Here is a 27,401-nt window from a genome sequence, read left to right on the forward strand (position 1 = left end):
AGTACAGAGAAACAGACAAAATGGGAAAACCTAAAACGAAGATAAAAATCTAAACACAGGCTGGGACACGAGGCTCATAGGAATGAGGAGGACCAGAAGTGGCAGCCTCAGAGAAATGCTCTCTTTAGGGGAAAAGCAAATAGATCCAAAATGTTCTGATCCCCATATTTACTTAAAAAAAAAAAAAAAGAAAATAAACAAGGGAAAATTAAGGAACGTGAGAGAAGTAATACACGCCAAACGCTCCCCTCCAATCACTGCTACACAGAGGGATCAGAACTGACAGACAGCATTTGTGACTCAGCTCCAGGAAATGAACAAGAAAAGAAAAAAAAGCAGACCATCTTCACATAAATACTGTAACAATGACAACAGACAAAACAGGGTAATAGTAGTCAAAACACAAATAACACTTTAGAAAACTGTAACATGATGTTCCAAACTAAATCACACAGCCTCAAAACCTGCAATTGGGGATATCAAAAAAATTTAATTGGACTAAAACACCTTTACTTGGCAAAAAAAAAACAGAACAGAAATGCACAAAAGACAAAGATTCAATTGAACTTAGGGAAAAAATAAAAAGAAATGAAAAATAACACATGAGAAATGAATTCCAAATTACAAGATGTACCAGATACAAATGAAAAGTTAATATTGGAACATAGCAGGACAAGCTTTTATGAGAACACAAATGAGATGAAGAAGCAGAATCAGAAAAAAATGCAGCCACTTCGGGAGTGAACCAGTGGATGGAAGATCTTTCCCTCTGTCGCTCCTTCTCTGTAAATCTGTCTTTCCAATAATACCAACAAATAATAATAAATCTTTAAAATAAATAAGTAAACAGTATGATTACAAAATATTCCAGTAAAACTAGCAGACTTTAAAGATTTTTTAAAAATCACATGGTCAGCATTGTGACATAACAGGTTAACCTGGTTAAGCCAAGGTTTGCCTTGCCGACAGCCCAAATGAGCACTGGTCTGAGTCCTGGCTACTCCACTTCAAATCCACTGTTAATATGCACTGTAAGCAACAAGAGATGACCCAAGTCCTTGTTCTCCTGTAACCACATGGGAGACCCAGAAGAAGCCTCTGCCTTTGGCCTGGCCCAGTTCTAGTCTCTGTAGCCATTTGGAGAGGATACCAGCAGAACAAAGTTCTCTCTATCATTCCCCTTCTGTCTGTAGCTCTGCCTTTCAGATAAACAAAATAAATCTTAAAAACATTCAACGCGCAACCTGACTTCTCTTAAAGTTCTATACTTCTAATCTAGTAATTCCTTTTGATTCTATCCAAAGGAAAAATCCTACATATACAAAAATGATGTACATATAATGATGCTTACTATAACAATTTAGCATTTTAAGAAAACTGAAACTCAAAGTCTCCCACTAACAGAAAAATGTGAACATAAATTATGATTAAATAGCACAGTCATGTTTTAAAAAAACACCAAAAATGCATAATTTTATGTTTTTGTTTATAGTATAACTTCTATAACTGAAATTTCATTTTAAAATTAATTTTTTCTGAATAGATCACTAATTGAATATATTTTTTATAACTCATTTTTCTCACTTAATAGCACATTAAAGACATTTATGCACACAGAAAAAATAATCCAATAATCTTTAAGAGTGGGTTTGGAGCTTATAGCTTAAAAGACAAAAACAAACGAAAAAAACAGAGAGCTCCCATCTACTAGCCATTCCCCAAATGTCTGCAACAGTTGTTAATGGATGAAGGCAAAGACAGGAACCAGAAATTCAACCCAGATGGCAGGAACCCAAATATTTGAGCCATCACCACTGCCTCCCAGGGTCTGAGCTAGCAGCAAGCTGGAATTGGGAGCCATTCACAGGCATCAAAATCTGGCACTTTAATGGCTAAACACCTGCATGTGCTTTTAGATACTTTGTACTTTGTATTATCACTTGCAATGGCTGCAACTCATATGGATACCGGTTTGTGTCCTGGTGTCCTGGCTGATCCATTTCTTTTCCAGTTCCCTACTTAATGTGCCTGGGGAAAGCCATGGAGTATGGCCTAAGCCCTTGGGTCCCTGCACCCACGTGGGAGACCTGGAAGAAGCTTCTGGCTTGGGCCTGGCCAAACCCTGGCAGTTAAGATCATTTGGAGAGTAAACTAGTAAATTTCCCTTTCTCTCTCTGTCCGGTTTTCAAATAAAGAAATGCATCTTTAGAAACGGGAAAAAAAAGGTTCACTGAATCATTTTGCTACTAAAGGTTTTTCTTGGTCCTTTCTTATAGAATATCCAATTTTGAATTTCCCAATGCTATTATAATCTTTTCCACCTTTCTCTGAAGCAACACAAATACTTTCCTATCTCTTAATTTTTATTAATAACTTCAATTTTTTCTCTTATGAGTGTTTTATTATACAAATGAGAGAATATAACATATAGGTAAGTTACAAGATATAATAACAATACAATAAACACCCATGAACCCAGTAGCCAAACTGAGAGAGTGACCGACACTGCTGAAGATGCTTATCAGTGTGGACACCCAGAGTCCGACACACGGCCTCCGAGGTTACCTATTCACTTAGGAATCACTCCTTCATTTTCCTCCAAAACTCACACATGCACACTCATATCAACTTAACTCACCTACCAAAAATGTTCCATTTTCTTCACACACATTTCTGATGAGTAATACTTTTTAAATTTATAAATATAATTTTTTTCAGATTCCACACAATGGCTCATTTTTCTAATGAGTATTGATTCATGCACAGGCTGTCTAAGTAATAAGGAGGGCACTGCAACAATCTAAACATAGGAAACCTAAGGTCGCTTTGTGGTAGAGATGGAGACCGATAAATTTAAATAAATGAAGGCAGTTAATGAAGGGGTTCCTGAAACTAACACAAATTAGATGAGAAAAAAAGAAGGGGGTGACAATATGGTAAGCTCTTTTGTAGTGTTGCATGTATTCAAAGGGCTTACTCTTTATTCTGAGGTTATAATACTTTCTCGGGATTAAAATATGTTTTCCTTTATTACATATCAGATGGCACAATTTTTTAAGCTACTGTTCATTTTCCTCTCCTCTTGTCCTCATTTTTTAAACTAAAATTCAACTTCGTTGGTTGATAAAAAGTTCAAAGTCCCTTAGGTATTACTCAAGAGTTTTCTGAAATTGTCCCATAATATCCCAAAGCTTGGGAAACATATGTTTAGGAGTCTTTATATCTAAGGAATTTGATGTTGAGCCTTCAGCATTTCTTCTCTTTAGTCTCCCAAAGCAGAAATAAGACAAAATTATTAACCTTTTGCTTGTCTCTATTTCTAGCATTATTTCTGAATTTCTCCAGCACAAGAAAATTACAACTCACAGAAATGATCAGGAAATATAGAATATCGCTAACAACAAACTTTGTGAATTCTATTAATAATTAGCTTTGCAATCTTTTAAAAAATATTTATTTGTTTTTATAGGAAATATAGATAATATTTACAAAGAGATGGAGAGAGAGAAAAAAAAATTCTGCATCCATTGGTGTACTGCCCTAATGGCCATAATAGCTGGAGCTGAGCCTATCCGATGCCAGGAGCCAGAGCTTCTTCTGGATCTCCCACATGGACTCAGAGTCCCAAGGCTTTGGACCATCCTCTACTGCTTTCCCAGGCCACAAGCAGGGAGATAGATGAAAGGGAAGCAGAATAGCCAGACACAAACTCATGCTCATACAGGATCGCAACACCTACAAGGTGAGGATCTAGCTACTTAGCCATCGTGATGGGCTAGCTTTGCAATCTTGGAACATTTTAACTTCTCTTAAGTTTCCAATCTCCTTTTTTCTTGTGCATAACGATACCTATAATCTGAACTTACAGCCTATCACCTCCTCAGATGGATAAATTAATATTGAGATCAGCCCAAAACTACTAAAACAACTTTTATGCAACTTCAATGGTCTGCATAGCTTCAATATATTATTTCCATTTACACAGGGCTTTAGGTATGCTACACTCGTACATACAGAGAAACATCAACCATCTTGTCTGGTTAAGACCTAGAATACAGAACCAGCACTATATTTGAAAAATATATCTAAACTCAAGATAACTTTCATATGTAACTGAAAAGCTGCTAATTAATATAATCATGTTACAAAAAATCTGACATTATGAAATATATTATCAATATATACCCTAGAACTCAGCAATTCTATTTTAAATATGTACCTAGGAGAAACTCCCTTACATGTGTACCAAAATGTAACATTAGAAGCAATCTTATATACCCATTTTTAGGAAAATGAATGAAGATAAGGGTTATTATAAAAGCTAATAAATTATACCTACATATATTATGCTACTAAACAATCAAAAAATTATAATTTTATACTATACACGCATCATAGTACACCACCTATATAATATAATTACAAGTTCCAAAACAGATAAAAACCATTTACTATGACTTAGGTTGCAGACCATATAAAGATAAAAATCAAGGGTATCACTATCACAGATACAGGAGAGAAGCTGCAACTGTAATCCAGAAGCGTTACAAGTTCGGGATGGGAGAGACTCTAAGATTTGGCAATGTTATTTCCCAGCCTGAGTATCTATTATGCAAGTGCTTATTTCACAGTTGTTATACAATATTTTGTTAAAAAAAATTATATATTGGGACTTGTGCCATAGCAAAGTAGCTTAAGCCTCTGCCTGTGGTGCGAGTATCCCATATGGGCACCAGTGTGTGCCCTGGCTGACCATATGCATCCAGCCCTCTGCTTACAACCTGCAAAAGCAACAGAGGATGGCTCAAGTCCTTGGGCTCGAACACCCATGTGAGAGACCCAAAAAAAAAATTCCTGACTCTTGCTTCAAATTGGCTCAGTTGCAGCTGTTATGACATTAGGAGAATGAACCAGTGGATAGAAAATCTGTCTCTGTCTCTCTTTCTGTAACACTGTCTTTAGAAAAATAAATAAAATAGATTTAAAAAAATAGCTTCCAACTCTGCTCTTAAAAATAAAAAGATAAAGCTCACCAAAAATTTGTGAGGGCTATCTCTTGAAATAGTAGATGTTCTATCACGTGATATGCTTAAATAGAAGCTAAAAAGTCCATGCATCAAAGCTCTGTTACAGCAGGAAGTCAAGTATTGGTCAAGAATTTGGACTAGATGGTTATCAGGATCCTAATGAATATATTTTCATACCTTGTAGCGATGATTTTTATGAACACTATTCTGGAAGCAGTCCATACAGAGTACACATGTTGGATCGATTGCACAGTCTCTGAAATAGATTGACAATCAGATTGCAAATTTAGAAGACTCTGCTGATACTCACGATATGACAATAATATCAAGTGAGTAAGTTTCCTGTATGGCATACAAACTGAACATGACAGTGCTTCAAAAGCAGAATTCTAAAAATGTTTTTAAATAAAGACAACATTGTGCATAAATTCAGCTTCACTTCAAATACATTTTAGTTGCAAATTTATATATTTGGTATTTCCTAAGTCTAGCCTTCACATGTCTTCACACTGTTAAATTATAACTCAAAATCAATTTTATGAAAAGATTCAATTTTGTTCATTTATCTTATTCTATCAAATTTGTAAACATACTTTATAAAGACAATTTTCTTGATCAAATGTTGCTTGAATAAAGACAAAATTCATTAGAAACCCAAACTCCTCAAAAAGTGCCTGGCACACAGTGGTTATTGTTTATCAAATGAATGACAAAAAAATTCATCTCTCTTACTTTTTTTCATTACTAGTAACTTTTTAAGTATATGATTTAACATATCCAGGGAAATATTCAGAGCAATACAAATTAGCACAAACTACAAGATTAACTTTTCAAGTTGTTCAAGATGAACACATAACATTGAGAAATTTTTGAAATAAATGTTAAAAAGGCTAGTTAACAGGAAAGTTTGGTTAATAATATTCTTTAAAATACATATGACTTTTGAACTTTTTAGGACAATACTTACAAATACTACAGACATTTTGAACCAGTTAATTACTTTATAGGGGTACAAGGAACTGTCCTATTCATTGCAGGATATCTAGCAGTAAGCTTGTCTTTTCCCATCCAAGTAATAGCCTAGCTCAACCCAACTTAGCTTCCAAGATTAGGAGCATTCAGGGTGGTATGGCCATACAACAACCTCAACTTCTACCCACTAGATGCTAGTACCAGTCCCTAGTTGTAACAATGAAAACTGTCTCCATGAAACTTTTGGATACATGAGGTTTACAAAAGGTTCCTATACTTTAGTTGAAGTTGATTAGAGCTTAGCTGAAAATATGGGAGAGGCTAAATAAGCTTCATTATGTTGTATAACAAAATAGTACATAAAACATGGGAACAATTTTTCACCAGAGAAAAGAACAGGACAAAAAAAAATTACAGGGCCCAGTGGCGTGGTCTAGCGGCTAAAGTCCTCTCCTTGAACACATCGGGATCCCATATGGGTCCCGGTTCTAATCCCGGCAGCTCCACTTCCCATCCAGCTCCCTGCTTGTGGCCTGGGAAAGCAGTTGAGGACAGGCCAAAGCTTTGGGACCCTGCACCCCTGTGGGATACCCAGAAGAAGTTCCTGGATCCTGGCTTCGGATTGGCATAGCATCGGCCGTTGCACTCACTTGGGGAGTGATTCATTGGACGGAAGATCTTCCTCTCTGTCTCTCCTCCTCTCTGTATATCTGGCTTTCCAATAAATAAATAAAAATCTTTAAAAAAATTTACATTCTTAACAACAACTAGTGATACAGAAATCAGTGAAGCCAGGAATAATAGTGAAACAAAAGCATTTCTCCATATTTCTAAAGTTTAAAAATTGAACTTTTGGATCCAGTACAGTGGCTAAAGCCTTGCCCTTCTACCACTAGGATCCCATATAGACACCAGTTCGCCTCCTGGCTGCTCCACTTTCAATCCAGCTTTTTGCTCATGGCCTGGGAAAACAGTAGAGGATGGCCCAAAGCCTTGAGATCCTGCACCTGTGTGGGAGACCAGAGGAAGCTCCTGGCTCCTGGTTTTGGATGAGCTCATCTCCAGTGTTGCGGCCCCTTGGGAAGTGAATCAGCAGATGAAAGGATCTTTCTCTCTGTTTCTCCTTCTCTCTGTAAATCTGCCTTTCCAATAAAAAATAAATAAATTTTTTTTCAAAAATGCACAATCTTGGGCCCGGCGTGGTGGCGCAAGTGGTTAAGGTCCTCGCCTTGCACGCCCGGGATCCCACATGGGCACCGGTTCTATCCCGGCAGCCCTGCTTCCCTTCCAGCTCCCTGCCTGTGGCCCGGGAAAGCAGTCGAGGACGGCCCAAAGCTTTGGAACCCTGCACCCGTGTGGGAGACCTGGAAGAGGCTCTAGCTTCGGATCGGCATAGCATCGGCCATTGCGCTCACTTAGGGAGTGAATCATCGGACGGAACATCTTCCTCTCTGTCTCTCCTCTCTGTATATCTGCCTTTCCAATAAAAAAAAATAATAAAAATAAATCTTTAAAAAAAAATGCACAATCTTAACTTAAGCTACCTTGAATAAAGCAAGATAATGAGAAGTGCTGCTGAGAGCTAAGATAGAAATTTCAAGCACGGTTAAAAATTAAAGAAGTTCTCTGTGCCACCACATTTAAGGCAACTGATTTACAGAAAAAAAAATCCTAAAACTGCTCCTAGTTTCCCTTCATCCATCCTCTTGTATTCAACTAAATTATGCCTATTCCTTCCAGTCCATAATCCCTGATACACAATTCTGATATCCAAAATGTCCTGTGACAAAAGCTTTTGTATTTGTAAGTCCTTGGTACCAAATCTCACTTGATATTAATAAATAACTCTGATTCTAGAATCTTGACCCTAGGGTTACACACAAAAGTATGTTGACTATATTATAAACAACTTAGCTTTTGAAGGACAGTAAGCAAAGACTAAAGTACTATTTAATTAGGAATTACACATTCAAAAAACAGCTGTACTTGCAAAAACAGATTTAAAAATGTATAATAAAAGGAAGTTATGTAGGATTAAACATATTGTAAATAAGGAAAAGTAAATCATGAAATTGGTACAAAAGAACAAATCCATAATTATAATCAATCCTAGAATTTCTAACTCTTACCTACAAGAGTATGTTGTCTCTCCACTTTTGAAAACCTTCCCACAAAGTTGAAATGCTCCACTGTGCTTCAATTTCTCTAAGCAAATATCTGGATCTTCTCCAAACAAGTACCACTCCAGGGGAGTGAATACTGACATTTGTACATTCTCTTCCTGCTTTTCCAAGTCTGGGTCCATTTCAGCAAAATAAATTTCTGGTACCAACTGTGCCAAATGTTGCATAAAAGCAGTATAAAAATCAATATGTTGATCCCACCACTGAAAAAAAAAATGAAGATGAAGATTAGACTTTCCTACAAGTTCCTTCTGAATGATTTAGAGGCACAAGCAATAGCATAATATTTCCAAAGTGATTACACTATATTTTATATTTCAATAATTCCAAAAGAAAGTGGGTATTTCAAAAACATATAAGCAATTGTGCATATATCACAGAAAACTGGAAAAAACAATCATAGCAGTTGTCTCTCCACTTTTGAATTACCCTTCCATTCTGGAATCAGCACTTCTTGCTAAGTGATTCCACAATCATCTTAGGTTGTACAAAACTTTTCCTCTAACTTTAACTGTTTCAAGGAACCATCCTGCTAAACTAGATAACAAATATGTGTGTATATATATATGTATTTATACATATATATACATATATGTATTTATACATATACATACATATATATACACATATATATTCATATATCTTGTGTGTGAACATATATACAAAAATAAGTAGACCTCACCAAAAGCAATATCATGCATTCTTCAAAAGAAATGGTTACAAATGGCTTCAACGTCATTAGTGATCAGGGAAATATAAACTGAAATGACAAAGAGATACCTCTGTACAACTGACCAAAATTTAAAAAAAAGAGAGAGAGAAAATAAAAGCAATTTCAAATGCCAAAAAGGGTAGATATTTGGCCTAGCCATTAAGATACCCATGTCCCCATATGAGTACTGGGGTGAAACTTCTGTCTCTTGCTCCTGACTCCAGCTACTCCCTAATGTAGATCCTGGGAGATAGCAGTGATGGCTGGAATAACTGGTTCCCACCATGCATGTGGGAACTCCCAGCTTCCCACTACAGCCCCGGGCCAGTCCCTGCTAGTTCTACAGGAAGTTGGGAAGTGTGCTTGTTCCTCCCTTTTTTTCCCTTCACCCTCTCCCTCTCCAAGGGGGAAAAAAAAAAGGAAAAAGGAAAAAAAAAAAGAAAAGAAAAAAGTCAAAGTCAACAAGGATACAGAAAAATCCGTGAAAGGAAGCTGTTGGCAGAAACTCAAAACAGTAAGGTCCCTTTACATGAATGACATTTTCTTACAAAGCAAAATTTAACACTTAGCATATGACCAGCAATCAAACTACTAGGTATTTACCCAAGATATAAAATTTTACATTCACACTAAAGCTTAAGACACAAATGTTATAGTATCTATAATCACTCAAAACTGAAGACAATCCAATTTCCTTTCAACTGGCAAATTAATAAACTGTGGAATAAGCAACCATGGAATACTGCTTAGCAATAACAGGAATGAACTGCTATTACAACAACATCATGGATAATCTCAAAATGAGCCATTATGGAAAAAGTCAAACTAAAGGCATTTTACCAGTTGGAATGATGTAGAAGGCATTAAAATCAAGGAAAGCCTATGTCTGCTTGTATCAAATTTCTGCGTCCCACAATAAGTGGGTTTAATACTTCATGCAAATTTCATTAACATCATCATTCACTCTTCAATTTTAAAAAGCAGCTTTCCAGGTATCAAGTATTGCTTTATAAAAATAAATATTTGAAGAGGGCTCAATGCAATGGTTCAGCAGCTAAATCCTCACCTTCTGCATATTGGGATCCCAAATGGGCACCAGTTCATGTCCCAGCTGCTACATTTCCCACCCACCTCCTTATTTGTAGCATGGGAAAGCAGTAGAAGATGGCCCAAAGCCTTAAGATCTTGCACCTACATGGGAGACCCAGAAGAAGCTCCAGCATCCTAGCTTCAAATTAGTTCAGCTCTGTCTATTGCAGCCACTTGAGGAGTGAACCAGTAGCTGGAAGCTCTTTATCTCTGTCTCTCCTTCTCTTTGTAAATTTACCTTTCCAATAAAAGCATATAAACCTTAAAAAAATATATTTAAGGAGTCAACACAGTGGCTCCACAGGCTAATCCTCCATCTACAGCACTGGCATCCCATATGTCAGTTCAAGTCTCAGTCATTCTACTTTCAATCCAGCTCCCTGCTTATGGCCTGAGAAAGCGGTGGAGGACAGCCCAAGGTCTTGGGACCCTGCACCTTCGTGGGAGATCTGGGGGAAACTCCTGCCTCCTGGCTTCAGATTGGCTCAGTTCTGGCTATTGTGGCTATTTGGGGAATGAACCAGAAAATGGAAGACCTCTTTCTGTCTGTCTCTGTCTCTCTCTCTCTCCTCTCTGTAAGTCTTTTAAATAAAAATAAATAAACCTTTTGAATAAAATTAAGTAACTGAAAATTACCCAATGGCAGTTCAGGCTTAAATATTAGGTTTGAATGTTCCCAAATCACCCAAGCAAGCTACTATTACTAATGTCAATCTGCAAGCAGGCTCTAGCAAACAGAGGCAAGGGAAACAGACATGGTTGTCTACTATCTAGCCACTGGAAATTTAGTTGCAAATAAGATCCTTCCAATTAAATTCAATTAACACTTGATCTGAAATGTGTTACAGACCCAAGTGGGTCTTTGATTTCAATTAGGATGGAGAGGGTGGATGGGAGGCAGGGGAAGGCAGTGGGTGAGGGTAGTTTCTCTCCTGTGACCACTAAGCATAACACGTGAGTTTAAGGGGCACACATTACAGGACAATAGAGTAAGTCTTTGCTTGTGATGTCCCAGTATCCCATACTAGAGTGCCAGTTCAGGTCCCTACTGTTCTGCTTCTGGCCCAACTTCTTGCTAATATGCATGGGAAGACAAGGGAGGATGCCCCAACTGTGTTTCTGCCACCCACAAGGGCTATCTCTTGGAGTTCCTGATCCTAGCTTCAACATGGCCTACCTCCAGATTAGGCAGGCATTTGAGGAAGTTCTTTCCCTATCCCACCCCCTAAATGGCCACAATAGCTACAGCTGGGATAGGTCAAAGCTGGGAGCCTAGAACTCTGAGTCACCTATGAAAGTGGCAGTGGCCCAAGTACTTGAACCATCACCTGTTACTTCCCCCGGGTACACATTAGTGGGATGCTGGAATCGGAAACAGAATCCAGACTCAGGGCCAGACATGATAGTGTAGCTGTTAATGTCCCTGCCTTGAATGTGCCAGGATCCCATATGGGCGCCGGTTCTAATCTTGGTGGCCCTACTTCCCATTCAGCTCCCTGCTTGTGGCCTGGGGAAGCAGTCGAGGACGGCCCAAAGCCTTGGGTTCCTGCACCAGTGTGGGAGACCCAGAAGAAGCTCCTGGCTCCTGCCTTTGAATTGGCTCAGCTCCAGCCGTTTGAGTCACTTAGAGAGTGAATCATCGGATAGATCATCCTCTCTGTCTCTCCTCCTCTCTGTATATCTGTCCTTCCAATAGAAATAAATAAATCTCAAAAAAATAAATAAAAGAATCCAGACCCTCACACACTCATACACACGAAAAATTGAAACAGGCTACAAACCTATGTATAAAAGCCACACTATAAAACATTATGAAGGAAATGCCTAATATTCTTGGGGGAGAATAATTTCCTAGACAGTGCACTAAAAGCATTAATCATAAAAAAAAATGGATACACTGGATTTACACAGAATTTTAAAACTTTTGTTCTTCAAAACAAACATGAGTAAGTAATATCCAATTCTACTCCACAGAGCCTTTCTCAAATTTTTCGTTCAACCAAATAATCAAGGTGAACTTTATGTATATTATGAATTTATGTATATTAAAATGGACTTGTCTCTGCTACTTAAATCTTTTTTTCTTATTATTATTTCTTAATTCTATGGGTGCAACAACACTTGTGAAAAGGAAGAGCAGAGACAACCAATATGCTAACCCTACTCAACAATGGCAAACACATGCAAGCCGTCTATGAAGCACAGGCCCTTTTAGCCAAAGAAAACCTGTGACTCGAGCTGTATGTCCTATCATGCTGACTGCTCAGAGCCCTTGGGAAGTATTATATAGGTTAAAGCAAATCATCAAGGGATTAAAGGAATCCTATAAAAAGTGACAGACAGAAAATGAGAACTCTTCAATCTATTAAAAGAAGAAGAAGAAGAAGAGAAGGCAAGGTAAGTCCTTGCCTTGCATTGCTGGGAAGCCATACGCAAGCTGGTTCATATCCCAGCTGCTCCATCCCTGCTTTGTGGCCTGGAAAAGTAGTGGAGGATGGCTCAAAGCCTTGGGACCCTGCACCTGCGGGGGGACGTGGAGGAAGCTCCTGGCTCCTGGCTCTGGATTGGCTCAGCTTTGGCCATTGCAGCCACTTGGGGAGTGAACCAGTGGAAGAAAGATTTTTCTCTGTTTCTCCTTCTCTCTGTAATCTGCCTTTCCAATAGAAAAATAAATTTTTTTAATAAAACAAATCTTAAAAACAGAAATGAACAATATTTATAAAATCACACAAAGTTTAGACAAAGTAAGCAAATCCCCCCTTGGAATGTTAAAAAAAAATTTTTTTTTCAGGGCAAAGAGAAATTAGAAATTAGAAATTAGAATGTTACTTAACCATAACAAATTTCTAGCACTCATCCAAAAAAATTTATAAACTGCTGATATAACTGGATTCAGAGTTTTAGATACTGGCATGGCTGATGGGTAAGTTAAGTTACTTGGGAATCCTAGATCCCAGAGCAGGACGCTTGGCTGGAGTGTCAGCTCTTCTGCTTCTGGTCCTGCTCCCTGTTAATGCAGCCAGGAAAGCAACGGATCGCTACTCAAGTGGGTTTCTGGATGGAATTCCTGGCTCTTCAACTTTAGTTTGGCCTTGCACCAAGTGTTATGGGCATTTGGGGGAGGGAATCAGTGACTAAAACACTCACTTACTCTCTCTTCCTCCGTCCCTCCCACTCTATAATTTTATCTTTCAAATAAATATTTTAAAAACATTTTAGATATGATTCCATCTTAGGCCTCTAAAGAAAAGTGGTAGGTGTTTCATTGTTTTTTTTTCAGTTTGCTTTTACAAAGCTTAATATTCCATCTACAAATTAACTTAATAATACTTTGCAGAAAAATATGTTGAATTAGATATTACTATAGGAATTAAAATAGCCCATTCTTTCTAAAAGGCAATTTGCAGATAATTATAAGCAGTATTGTATAACCAAACCATTCTACATGGCTAGAATATCATAAAATTGCTAAGTAGAAAAAGTGAGTTTAAAAATTTTTTTTTAATTTTTAATTACTCGAAAGTTTTCTGACTTTGTGCTTGTGCCTTAAGCACTTTGACACCAATTTTCTGCTCTTTAGCAAAGAAAGCCCTCTTGATCCTGACACACTCATTTCGCACACAAGAAGCCACCACAGGCCCTACTGACATGTTTTTTTGTCTTAGATAAACCTCATCAGTACTTCACATCTTGCAGCACGAACCCTTCTCAGTCGGCAGATTCTGCTGCCTGCCCAAACTTCTTGGTGTAAAAGTACACATTTCTGTTCCCAGAAGTTTGGTCAGTCTGGTTTTGTTGGAGTTTTGATGGAGGCTGTGTTGTAGGAAAGCCTACGGAGGTATGTCAAACACTGCAAGAGCCACTGTCAGGGTTTAAATTTCATTTGTATAAGTGTTAAAATTATACATGCTTCTAAAACTTTAAAATTTGAATTTTGCAATTCAACACATGTACAACTACAACTCTGAATATATGCTTTCCTAATGAGGACTAGGTTCTACAAGGAGAAACAACCAACGAATGAGAGTGTTAAAAGGGACTATGAAGAGACTCTAGGTATTTTCACATTTTAATTGAAACAATGTTATCCTGTTTGACTGTTAGAAACATGTCAATACTTTTGCAATTAGAAGAACTTTTAAAAACCTACATACTATGTACATTTAAGATGATGCTATTTAGTATCAAAGCAAATCCTCCAAGATAGTAACTTTTTTTAAAAAAGATTTATTTATTTTTATTACAGAGTCAGATATGCAGAGAGGAGGAGAGACAGAGAGGAAGATCTTCTGTCCGATGATTCACTCCCCAAGTGACCGCAATGGCCAATGCTGCGCCAATCTGAAGCCGGGAACCAGGAACCTCTTCCCAGTTTCCCACGCAGGTGCAGGGTCCCAAGGCCTTGGACCATCCTTGACTACTTTCCCAGGCCACAAGCAGGGAGCTGGATGGGAAGTGGAGGTGCCGGGATTAGAACTGGAGCCCATATGGGATCCTGGCGCGATCAAGGCAAGGACTTTAGCGACTAGGCCACGCCGCCCGGCCCAAGACAGTAACTTTTATAAGAATGGAAGTTAACATTAAAGCAGTTAAAGCAGAGAAATCCTGCAGTTACCTATTGAATATCACCAATAATAAGAAACAACAACAACAACAAAAAAGAAGCAGGAAGAAGTAGGCATATGGTTAAGACTTCGCTTGGAATGCCCCACCCTAGGTCAGAACACCTGGTTCAAATCTTGGCAATTTTTGTGATTCCAGCTTATTGCTAATATGCACCCAAGGAGGCAGCAAGTTTTATCTCAGGTACTTGGGTCCCTACAACCTAAGTACCACAGTCAGATTGAGCTCTACAAAATTAGGGAATAAGCCAGCATATGGGATTTCTCTCTGTGCTTTTCAAAAGCTATATTAAGTGGTCAAACATTGCATATGCATATTTCTTTTTGAAAAAGAAGATGGGGGCCAGTGAAGTAGCCTAGCAGTTAAAGTTTCCACCTTGCACATGCTAGAACCCCAGATGGGCACCAGTTCTAATCCCGGCGGCCCCACTTCCCATCCAGTTCCCTGCTTGTGGCCTGAGAAAGCAGTCGAGGACGGCCCAAAGCTTTGGGACCCTGTACCCACGTGGGAGACCCAGAAGAGGTTCCCGGCTCCTGGCTTCAGATTGATCAGCTCCAGCTATTGCAGTGACTTGGAGAGTGAATCATCAGAAAGAAATTCTTCCTTTGTCTCTCCTCTTCTCTGTATATCTGACTTTCCAATAAAAATAAATAAATCTTAAAACAAACAAAAAAAGAAAGAAATCATTGATATCAGGAAGCCTTTGACAAAGGCACTAAGATCAACATGCCCCTTTTGTGTTGAACTTTTTTTCTACTCTTTGGGAAGAAGAGTAGCTGGACATGAACCAGGGCCCATATGGGGTCCTGGGAGTGCAATTAGAATTTAGCCACTAAGCCATTGCACTGGATCCTTTTGTTATTCTCGTTGCAAGCATCTGGAGGGTGACTCAGTAGATAAAGATTTTAGTTTCTCTATTTTTCTAATAAATAAAATTAAAGTTAAAATAGATAAAAGTATCCAACAAGTTTCCTCACTATATAGTAAGTACCATAAAGGGAGAAACTTTGTGTTTAAAAGCCTAGTTTTCCTATAGGCTTGGGATAGGTATACAACTAAAGTTCTTGGTAACTGCTAAAATGTTATTTTGTTCTTGCTTGAGGGCACAAAATGAAAATTGGCACTGTGAAGCCTTCTGCACCTTTGTTTAAGAATTCTTACAAGAAATAGAACATAATTATACTCTTTCAAAAGATTTTCCATTATTGCCACAACTTTGGAAATTTTTTCAACTAAACCTTCTTTTGCTTTTTTTTTTTTTTCTTATTTTTTTTTTTAATTGTTGCTTACATTGTATTATGTAGTACAGTTTTATAGGCTGCTTTTCTTTTTAACAGGTAAGAAAAACTACACATTTATTTTACTGGATAACACATTCAGGAATTACAATTGGTGATTGGAGTGGATTTGATTTTTTTTTTTTTAATTACATTTAACATTTTCCCCCATTTCAGATGGGAATGAAATTAAAAATTTTTAACTTTACCATTGTGAATTGGGTTGCTATAAACATTGGAGAAAAGATAACTTTCATATATTGATTTCATTTCCTTAGGGCAAATCCCAGGAATGGCATGGCTGAGTCATGGCATATATCCCTTTCATCTAGGTAAACAATACGAAAACTTAAATGTAAAAAGGCCTGTACAGGGTCTGGTAACCTAGCTAATGCCCTCGCCTTGCACGCCCACACGGGCATAGGTTCTAGTTCCTTTGGCACCACTTCCCATCCAGCTCTCTGCTTGTGGCCTGGGAAAGTAGTCGAGGACAGCCCAAAGCCTTGGGCCCTGCACCCACACAGGAAACCCAGAAGAGGCTCCTGGCTTCAGATCAGCTCAGCTCTGGCCATTGCGGTCACTTGGGGAGTGACTAAACAGAAGGATCTTCCTCTCTGTCTTTCCTCTTCTCTGCATATCTGACTTTCCAATAAGAATAAATAAATCTTTTTTAAAAATACCTGTACAGGATATTGATACTGAGACCTTGTTGGGCCTTTTAACTGACCGGATCTTTACTCTGTTAGACCTATCTTCAGACCATAGAAGGTCTCCCCAAGAGGCCACTGAACTTATCTGGACAACAAGACGCTGAACTTTATGCTAGGCATGTGTTTGCAAGCAATGAATCTCAACTGAACTTGAACTATGGTTATGCAACAAGGTGGAGGAATCCACCATGGGGGGAGGGGTATGGGAGGGGTGGGGGGAATCCCCAGCGCCTATAAAACTGTACTACATAATACAATGTAAGCAACAATAAAAAAAAAAAAAAAAGAAAGAAAGAAAAAAAAAAAATACCTGTACAGGGCCCTGCGCAGTGGCGCAAGTGGTTAAGGTCCTCACCTAGCACGCCCGGGATCCCATATGGGCGCCGGTTCTAGTCCCGGCAGCCCCGCTTCCCTTCCAGCTCCCTGCCTGTGGCCTGGGAAAGCAGTCGAGGACGGCCCAAAGCTTTGGGACCCTGCACCCGCGTGGGAGGCCCAGAAGAGGCTCCTGGATTCAGATCGGCATAGTATCGGCCGTTGCGCTCACTTGGGCAGTGAATCATCGGATGGAAGATCTTCCTCTTTGTCTCTCCTCTCTGTATATCCGCCTTTCCAATAAAAACATAATAAAAATAAATCTTTAAAAAAAAATACCTGTACATATCCTTAGCCCATTTCTTAACTGGATTGAGTTTTTCAGACCCTCATATGTCCTAGATGCTAATCCTTTATTAGTTGCCTAGTTTGCAATTATTTTCTCCCATTCTGTTGGTTGCCTCTTCACTTAATTAGTGCCCCCTTTGCTATGCAGAAGCATTTTTACCTTAATATTAACCTATTTGTCTATTTTTTCCTTTATTATCTGCACTAGACAAATACGTTTTATGATTTGTGGTAATACAGAGAGGACAATGAAATGTCACGTAGATGTGTAAAGTTGCTATTTTTAGACTGTTTATAGTCCTTGCTTATACTCTTGAGAAACAGTGGCGGTTTTTTTCTATTTAATATTTGCTGAATTCTTTTTTTAGTGGATGCTTAAGCTTGTGATTATAAAGAAAATTGAGGGCCCAGGGCAATGGCTCAGTGGCTAAATCCTCATCTTGCAACTGTAGATATCCTATATGGACATGGTTCATGGCCCAGCTGCTCTGCTTCCCATCCAGCTCCCTGCTTGTGCCCTGGGAAAGCAGTCGAGGATGGCCCAAATCCTTGGGACCCTGCACTTGCGTGGGAGACCTGGAAAAAACTTCTAACTCCTCAGCTCCAGCCGATGCAGCCATTTGAGGAGTGAATCAGCAGGTGGAAGATCTATCTCTGTCTCTCCTCTCAGGAAATGTGCCTTTCCAATAAAAACATATATGTCTTTTTAAAAAAAAAAACTTCTAATTTCAATGTCTATTTAAAAAAGAATTTTTTTGTCAACATTTCCTAATTGACTGCTCTGGGAAAAAATCCCCACAACATTTCAATTCCCAAACATTCCAAACATTTTCTTCATCTCCACAGAGACTAAAAGATATGCTCACAGCTCTGACCCAGGAAGTTGGATGCCTGTCTGGGAACATCACTCTGAAAACAAAACTTACGTAGGTATGTGAGATTCTTTCTTCAAATCAGAACATATCCTTGCATAGACAACTGCTGAACCTCTACAGACTTTAGAATCCTTGTAATTACTTTCTTAATTGCTCTTTATTCAAAGTGGTAACAAAATCTGAAGGCCCTAGAAATTTTCACAACTTCGGACACCAAGAAATCTTTGACTATACAATGTTTTCTCATAATCCCACTTGATAGATTCAAAGTTTAAAAAGACAACTCCAGTCCAGGCCTGGTGCAGTAACCTAGTAGCTAAAGTCCTGGCCTTGAACGCCAGGTTGTAACTTGGCAGCCCTGTTTCCCATACAACTCCCTGCTTGTGGCCTGGGAAAGTAGTCGAGGACGGCCCAAAGCCTTGGGACCCTGCACCCGCGTGGGAGACCCAGAAGAAGCTCCTGGCTCCTCGGATTGGCTCAGCTCTGGCTATGGAGGCCACTTGGGGAGTGAATCATCAGACAAAGATCTTCCTGTCTGTCTCTCCTCCTCTCTGTATATCTGCCTTTCCAATAAGAATAAATAAATCTTAAAAAAAAAAAAAAAAAGACAACTCTAATTTACCTGCTTACCACAAAACAAACAAAAAAGAACAAAATACCTCTGTATCATTTCTCGTGGTAAACTACTTAAACCTACCTGAATACTTACAGCCAATTGCCATTGTTACTGCAAAAAATGAATACACAGTCTACCCCCCTGCTATTCCTATCCTACAGTACCGATAATAAATCTGCACCACCAACCAGCCTTTCAGTTAGGTGAAGGTAATTATTATCTTTCATTATTTTCCTCATTCAGGAAAACTGGAATGAAGAGTCCACAGAACTCTGCCTATCGCTAATGACAGGTTATCCAGACCACTCTCCACAATAATTACTCTGTTATGAAACATACATAATATGACCTTATATTGAGGACTGAGACCACTTTACTACCTTCCTTATCTTAGCCACTAAACTGCTGTTAAAAAACAAAACAGGGCCCAGTGCGATAGTGTAGTGGTTAAAGTCCTCGCCTTGAACGCCCTGGGATCCCATGTGGGCACTGCTTCCCATCCAGCTCCTTGCTATGGCCTGGGAAAGCAGTCGAGGATGGCCCAAAGCTTTGGGACTCTGCACCCTCATGGGAGACCTGGAGGAGGTTCCTGGCTCCCAGCTTCAGATTAGGGCAACCAGCCATTGTAGTCACTTAGGGAGTGAATCATTAGATGGAAGATCTTCCTCTCTCTCCTCCTCTCTGTATACTGACTTTGTAATAAAAATAAATAAATCTTGAAAAAAAAAGTATTTTTGGCAGTCACATCACACTTGTAAGTTGGTGAACATGCAGACAACTAAATCACATGCGACCCAGTCCTGCATACAAATGAAACTACACAGAGGACGTTACTTTGATCTCAATTAAGTTTCACCTCAATATCTTTAGTGCAATATTCAGTCTATTTTTTTCATCATATACTGTGTTTGTTATCCTTTTCAGCCTTATGCTATTTATAAACACGAAAAGTAAGTTTTCTCTGTCTTTTCTGCAATGATTAGATAAGCAGGTTGATTAATGATTAAATAATAGGGTTAAATATAGAGCTACATGATAAGCAAGGCCTCTTTTACTATTGAGATTATGTATAAGCATGCTGTCAGAACTTAGTTTCTGCAAGTATTCTGTTCCTAAGCTATGCTCTTCCATTTTCATCACTGGTCATAGGTGACACTCCAAGTTTCTGGGCTCTCCTGAACTTCAGGGTACAAACTTCATTGTCTCTTTTTGCTGTGTGACATATGTATTTGTAAAGCAATTGAAATTCCTTTTTTTTTTTAAACAAGGCAAAGCATATGCGTGGATTTTTTTAAAAATCAATAGCTAAATCAACATATGCTGCATGTGGCTAAAGTCATTTCTGGCTTATCTACAAATAGTAAAAGCTCAAAAGCATTTTAAAATAGCCCATAAAGACACATTAAATGGTTACAGCCTCATTCTTCCAAATAAACAATTAAATAGACTTTATTCTGAAGACTAGTAACTAGTAAACCGTTGGCAGAAAACCGATATTCACATGAGTAACTTCACTGCAGACAGAACCTATGTCACTGTGCCAGTACTGAGTACTTAGGGCAAAACAGTAACTCATCCAGAGTCACTCAGTAATGTTCAGTACTACGTATTCCCATAAGCTCTCACCTCATTACAGGAGTATAATATCACCTTCAAAAAAGAGATTATTTATTTTTATTGAAAAAGACAGATTTACAGAGAGAAGGAAATGCAGAGAAAGAGCCTCCATTTGCTGGTTTACTCTCCAAGTGGCCACAATGGCTGGAGCTGGGCTGATCCAAAGCTAGGACCCAGAAATTTCTTTGGGTGTCCCACATGGCTGCAGAGTCCAAAAGTCCTGTTCCATCACCTACTGGTTTCTCAGAGCATAAGCAGGGAGCTGGTTTGGAAGTGTAGCAGCCAGGACATGAACCAGGACCCAGGTGGGATGCCAGCGCTTGAAGGTAGAGGATTAGTCAGTTGAGCCACAGTGGCAGCCAGGAGTATAACTTTTAACCAAACCGAAACAAACCATACCAAATGTTTTGGTGGGGGGAAAGGAAATAAACACACATTAAGTAACTACTATTTCTTTTTTTCTTCAAAAAGAAGCACCTTAACTCAGAATGCCCTGGAGGGGCACATAAGAGTTCATAATAAACTGCCCGGAACTAAAGAGGTCTTAGTCTTTGTGTTAACATCTAAGGCAATGGATTAAAAGCTTCAGGGAAATGATTTCAGAGTATGGCATCTGACAATCCAGATGCAGAAATGGATAGGGTGTTGGCAAGAGAAATCTGAGGCTCATCCTACTGTCTCACACAAATATCTATCCAGACTAATTCCCTAGCTGGCATCGAGGACAAGAGCTCTTTATCTCCAGGATGATGTCTGCCATTAAACACAAGACAGTTTCAGATATTCAACAACTGTCCCTGTCCTAGCCTCTTCCAAGCAGTCAGACTAAACCGCTTTAACCAGAGGCTTCAAAATCTAACTTCACAGGTAATTGTACAGAATCTAATACTGAAAATCAGAATTCCCCCAACTGCCCACCGAGAAATTAAAATGATGAAAAACAAGGGGCCCTGGCTAAAATTAGCCCTAAGATCTGGTAACAAAGCCCTTGCAGCTAGTATGCAAGATACCTAACTTCGTAACTATAAAGTGTGTACAAAGCACTGGAAAGCTGTGCTCCTTAAGGGAAATCACCTAGAATGAAGTCATGAACCTTTTCTCACAGCTTCTGTGTCTCAATGCTTAAAGGTTATTCATCAAAACACATTATCTTTTCAAGATCTTTTACTCATTATAACAAACACCAAACTTTTTAAAATTATGTTCTCCTTGACAAAAAAAAATAATAATAACCCCTCAATTTAGGCGTAACACAACTTTGGGCAGTAATGCAAATGCTATAAATCCTGATTTGGTGTTAGTCACACAAGTGTATACATTTATCAAAATTTACCCAGCCGGGCCCGGCACAGTGCGCAAGTGGTTAAGGTCCTCGCCTTGCACGCCCGGGATCCCCTATGGGTGCCGGTTCTAATCCCAGCAGCCCCGCTTCCCATCCAACTCCCTGCCTGTGGCCCGGGAAAGCAGTTGAAGACGGCCCAAGGCTTTGGGACCCTGTACCCGTGTGGGAGACCCAGAAGAGGCTCCTGGCTTCGGACTGGCATAGCATCAGCCATTGTGCTCACTTGGGGAGTGAATCATTGGACGGAAGATCTTCCTCTCTGTCTCTCCTCTCTGTATATCCGCCTTTCCAATAAAAATAAAAATAAATCTTTTAAAAAAAAAAGATAGTTGCTGAGAATATTTTAAAAAAAAATTTACGGAGTCAATGTATGAAATAGCCACATTTTATTCTGTATGAATTATACCTCAACAAAGTTAAGTTTTAATTCTCCCTAAACAAATTTTTAGCCTATCTTTTAATCTCTTCAACTGCTATTACATCTACTTAATCCCATTTCTGATGGTCTTTTTAGCTTGTTCATTAAAAATTCTGAAGCAATGTGCTAGGTCCTGGAGATACAGCTAATGCACTCCCTCACTGCCTCCTGCCTTCTTCTATCTTCCATCAGTAGAAATCCCTAGGTCACTACAAATCTTGTTCGTCCCCATCTTCACTCCCATGGACCCAACAAGCACTTCAAACTACGCACTCCACTGCTTGCTGTCACTACAATCTTGTCGTCCCATCTTCACTCCCATGGACCCAACAAAGCACCTTCAAAACTACGCACCTCCCACCTGCTTGGCTGGTCCATTTCTAAAGGTCCTTACCTCCTCTCTTCCTTTTCCCACAACTGAAACTGAGTCATCTGTCCACTTCCTCATTCTATATGTGTGCATGTGTATGTGTGTGTGTGTGTGTTACTGTCCCCCTGTGACACATACATTTTTTAATTGATGTTAATATATTTTATTTATAATTTATTGTGATTTTTTTCAACTCATACCTATTTGTATTTTAAAAATTGTGTGTCTTTTTCCTTAAAGAAGTTCACACCCATCCCCATCCTTTCAACTCTTATTTTTTTTTTACCATTATCATTTTATGTTACAGTTCCCCCTGGGATTTTCCTTACCCTCTCCCCAAGTCCCTTTTTCCCCCTCCACTGAGCTCCCCCATATTATTACTACAGTTCATCATAAACAATCATATGTCCATCATTGCAGGCATAGACAGTGGCAGAGAGTCCAGCATTCTGTTGTCAAGATACAGTAAACGGTTTCATTGGGAGTCCATCTTTGATCTGAAAGTAAAGATGTATACTGTATTGTATCCTCACATCTGGATATGACAGTCTCCATTACACAGTTACTATACATCCCCTTAAATGAAAAACCACAATCAACGACAGGAAAAAAAAAAAAAAAAAAAAAAAACAGAAAATTACAAGACACATACATTTTCCTCCTCAGGGCTCTTACCCATTCCTACAACCACAACTGTCAATTCTGCACTTAGAATTTCCAAATATCAACCTAAATGTTATTCAAAGTGTGTTCCATGAAGCATGATTTCAGAATCAGCATTGCATGATGTGAAAACACAGATGTCTAAACTTCATTCTAAATCTACAGAACTCCCTTGGTTATTCTGAGCAATAACTTTTGAAAATGTCCAATAATTAATACCTATTATTTCACTCTTATTGCACATTGGTGATATTTGCGAATATGACAGTCTTCATGCTCAGTGACAGCAGTGTGACAGAAAAATACCTAGAATCCAAGAAGCTAACCTGATTTAAGAAAATAAAAAACTAGGGCCTGGTGGCGTGGCCTAGCAGCTAAAGTCCTTGCCTTGAACGTGCTGGGATCCCCTATGGGTGCTGGTTCCAATCCTGGCAGCTCCATTTCCCATCTAGATCCCTGCTTGTGGCCTGGAAAAGCAGTCGAGGACGGCCCAAAGCTTTGGGACCCTGCACCCGCATGGGAGACCCGGAAGAAGTTCCTGGATCCTGGCTTCGGACCAGCGTAGCACTGGCCGTTGCGCTCACTTTGGGAGTGAATCATAGGACGGAAGATCTTCCTCTCTGTCTTTCCACCTCTCTGTATATCTGACTTTCCAATAAACAAATAAATCATAAAAAAAATCAAAAACTATAACCAAGGATAAGACTTTATTTGGACCAATAAAACTTCTCAAATCTCCATAATTATTCTGCTTTTATTATTTTATTCTCTGTCTCCAATGCTAATTTAAAATATGAATCATTCAATGAAAAGGAAAAAAAACTGAACTTATTTTAACAGCAAAGAAGTAGTACTGGAAACTATTTTACTCCAGCCCCAGAATTAAACTGAACCCAATAGTTTTAAAAAGTAAGGTAGGATGATTTCTGGGATCCTCCACTAGATCAAGAGATCCAACAAGAGTGGTTATGAGGTTTAACAGTGACTCTTTCGTGACCCTATCTTGAGTTAAAATTCCTTGGACACTAAGAGTTAGCAGTATGTAGTGCGTTAAACTGCTGCTTGGGATACAGGCATCCCATATCAACTGTCAGTTTTGGACTGGACTGCTTCACATTCAGTTCCGTTCACTGCTAACACACATGGAAAAGCAGCAGAAGACAGTCGGGGGTTTTGTTTCCTACCACCCACATCTGAAACCCAGATGGAATTCTTAGTTCCTGGCTCCTGGCTTTGGCTTGGCCCAGCACCACCTGCTGTGGCCATTTGGGCACTAAACCACAATTTAGATCCTTCCTCTTTCTCCCTATGCTCCTCTGCCTTTCACATACAAAAAAAATTTATTTAAAAAATTCTTTGAGCACTAGTTTTATCTGTGCCATCAGAATGTAGTTCCCTGAGGCTACATTACACCATCAGCCTGCTAGTTGCAAAATCCCAAAGCCTTGCCCAAAGATACCTAATGCAGGTCATGCATCCCTTATTCAAAATTGTTGGAACAAGAAGTATTTCAAATGTAAAACTTTTTTGGATTCTGGAACACTTGCACACACATCAAAAAACATATCGGGACAGTACTGCAATCTAAACGGGACATTCATTTATGTCCATATATGTTGTGGGCTAAGGAGTTGATTAGCATTGGGATGGGCAGGAACAGGAATTGGGCTTGTGACTAAAACCACCTAGAATAATTGGACTCATCTGTATCCAACTTCCTGGCTAAATTAGGACTTGGGGGGGAAGAGTATATAAGGAGAGGTGAAGGAGCAATAAAGAGAGACTTCCCAGAGATTTCAATCATCACTGGTCTCCTGTCTGTGCTTCATCCCCAGACCCTCTCCCTGTCCACGTGACTGGCTCTGCTGGCCAGATAACATACATACCTAACACACACAGCCTAAAAGTAACTTCATACAATATGCTTCATGCACTTGCTTTTGGATCATGACCCAACACATGAGGTTAGGTGTGGAATTTTCTATCTATGATATCATGCCAGTGCTCAAAAGTGCTGGATTTTAAAGTTCTTCATTTAAGTTTTCAGATCAGAGGCACTCAAGCTGTAATATTTCTAAAAATTCCAGTACCATTATCTGTAATCCCAAATGAGTAGACTAGAATGACAGTTTGTACCATCTGGAAAGAATACACCAAAGCTTTAAATAAATCTCAGTCATCTTTTGCAATACAAAATGAAAACAACTTTTCTGATCACCACACACAGTTTCTCCATTTCTCCTAAAGATTTATTTACTTATTTGAAAGCTACAGAGAGATGATCTTCATCCAATGGTTCACTCCCCAAGAGGCTGCAACAGCCAGCTTCCTCCGAGTCTCCCATATATGTGGCAGGGACTCAATCACTTGGACCATCTTCCACTGCTTTCTAGATCATTCGCAGGTATCTGGATTGATAGTGGAGCAGTCAAGACAAAGACTAGCACCCATATGGAACGCTGTCATGACAGACACAGCCTTACTAACTAGACGCCACCAGTCCATCTCCCTTTCAACATGTAAAAAAGCACAAGCTACCATGAAAATGAGCTGGTTCTAAAATCATCCTACCTTTATCATAGTTCCTTGTCATGTCAAGCACTCACACATACATCCTCCTTCAGTTCCAACAGTGAAGAGAGTTTGAACTGCTATTTTGGATGGAGAAAGACTGCAAGCACTGACCTAGTGGGTGGCCAAACCCTTATCCCAACTCCCTGTCTCCAAGCCAGTCTCGCCAGTCCCTGAATACTGACTCATTTCTGTGGCTCATAAAGCAAGGCTAAAGTGTCTGCAAGGTTAAAGTACTTCAAGAAGGCTTTTACTGAAACTAAAACCAAAGAAGTATCTCAAAGAGGAAAACCTCTCATGCTTTTTTCTATGCAACAGCTGCAAGGGCAGATAAGGGATCCTGCAGCGACAGACATTGGAATATTTCCTACACAGCTCTCCTCCAGATGCTCAAGAGGCACCCAGAACATTCCCTAACACAGTACTCTGCTCCTTATCTTCCAGAGGTAGCTTTGTCCTGTAGCCTCACTTTTGCTCGCGATCTCTGCCTTGGCAATCTCAAAATGCAGAAGCAAACCCTGCCAAAGATCTAAAAAGCAGAGTCAGAGGGCAGGTTTCACCCCCCACCCAAAGAGGTCCACACCTGGGGTCCTCAAAGTGTGCTAGGATGAAGGACCACAAGGCTTGACAGGGCTCGATAGGGGCCAGCTTCTCCCTTTCCACCCTGGGGCTCCAAGTTGGACAGCTGTGCCACACACCAGCAGGTGCTGCATCTTGCCTTCCTTTGCCCCAAGAGGGGGGCTAGCACTGCATCTTACCGGAAAATGGCTTTCGCCAAGCCCTCCACAGCCCCCACACTTCACCATGTAAGGACATTAACAGTCCTTTCTACTTTAATTTAAAAGAAACGCACGCTTGTGCACGTCAAGACTTATAAATGGCAAAGTCATGCCACGCAGGAGAGTCAGCTGGCAGGAAATGCGGGTGACGACCAACTTTTATTCTGTGTCTTCCTTCCAGATCAATCATGAACAGCCCCCTCCCATCTTCCCCCAGAGCCTCTCCAAGAGCTGAAGCCTCACGGAGCAGCAGGGAGCGACCGGAGGCTGGGGGGAAGGAAGACAAAAAGAACTTGTCGGAAGGACTTACACATGCCAGTCGCTGAGGGGTCGGGGGCAAGTCGGTACTGACTTCCATCCTCTCCGCACCACCGACTTCTTCGTCCGCCATCTTGAGGGAAACTGACGCCCGCAGTGCTCGACCCCCGGCGGCGGGAGGCGAGCGGAAACCTGTGGCCAAGTCCGAAAGGCGAAGGGCGACACTTTTACGACGGCCCCTGAGATCGCGTCGGACGCCGAATCGAGCGCGGCTTCCGGTCTACTTCCCGGAAGCGGGCGTCTCCGACTTGCAGAGGTTGGGGGTTTTCGCCTGTGCGTGTGTGTTTTTGTATGTGTGTGTCTGTGTCTGTCGTGATGCCGCGGGTAGGTCCTGTTTCGGTACCAGTCTGTTGCACCCACGAGGTACGAGAGCCGAGTCCGTGGCACTGGCACAGGCAGACACCAGAAAGCCCCAAGTCTCAGTTTTGTTTTTATTGCTATTTGAGGGGCAAAGGGGGAAGGGGTATACAACGCCATAAGGGATTGGCAGCCTAGTCATTCTGGTCGGTAGAAGGAAGATATGTCGAAAATCTTTGTGACTTATTTCTAAAGACCCTGTGAGCAACCTGATAAGGTTTC

General features: G+C 39.9%; 1 protein-coding gene and 1 pseudogene across 3 annotated transcripts in view; both read right to left on the reverse strand.

Moving 5' to 3' along the window:
* UBR1 (ubiquitin protein ligase E3 component n-recognin 1) overlaps positions 1-26,998 on the reverse strand; it is a 120,259-nt gene extending 93,261 nt beyond the window's left edge. For 2 of the 3 annotated variants that reach the window (XM_040969905.1, XM_040969904.1), the window contains exons 1-3: positions 26,815-26,998; positions 8,129-8,385; positions 5,205-5,283 (exon numbers count right to left, since the gene is read on the reverse strand). In XM_040969905.1, the coding sequence (XP_040825839.1) occupies positions 5,205-5,283; positions 8,129-8,385; positions 26,815-26,895 (417 nt within the window). In that variant the 5' untranslated portion in view covers positions 26,896-26,998. Of the gene's footprint in view, positions 1-5,204; positions 5,284-8,128; positions 8,386-26,814 lie in introns of those variants that run through there. The other variant, XM_040969906.1, reaches the window with a different exon arrangement.
* On the reverse strand, positions 13,457-26,531 carry LOC121149259 (annotated as a pseudogene).
* Positions 26,999-27,401: the final 403 nt, after the last annotated feature.

This window comes from Ochotona curzoniae, unplaced genomic scaffold, assembly GCF_017591425.1.
Source record: "Ochotona curzoniae isolate NIBS_2020 unplaced genomic scaffold, NIBS_Ocur_1.0 scaffold_4701, whole genome shotgun sequence".
Lineage (NCBI taxonomy): Eukaryota > Metazoa > Chordata > Mammalia > Lagomorpha > Ochotonidae > Ochotona > Ochotona curzoniae.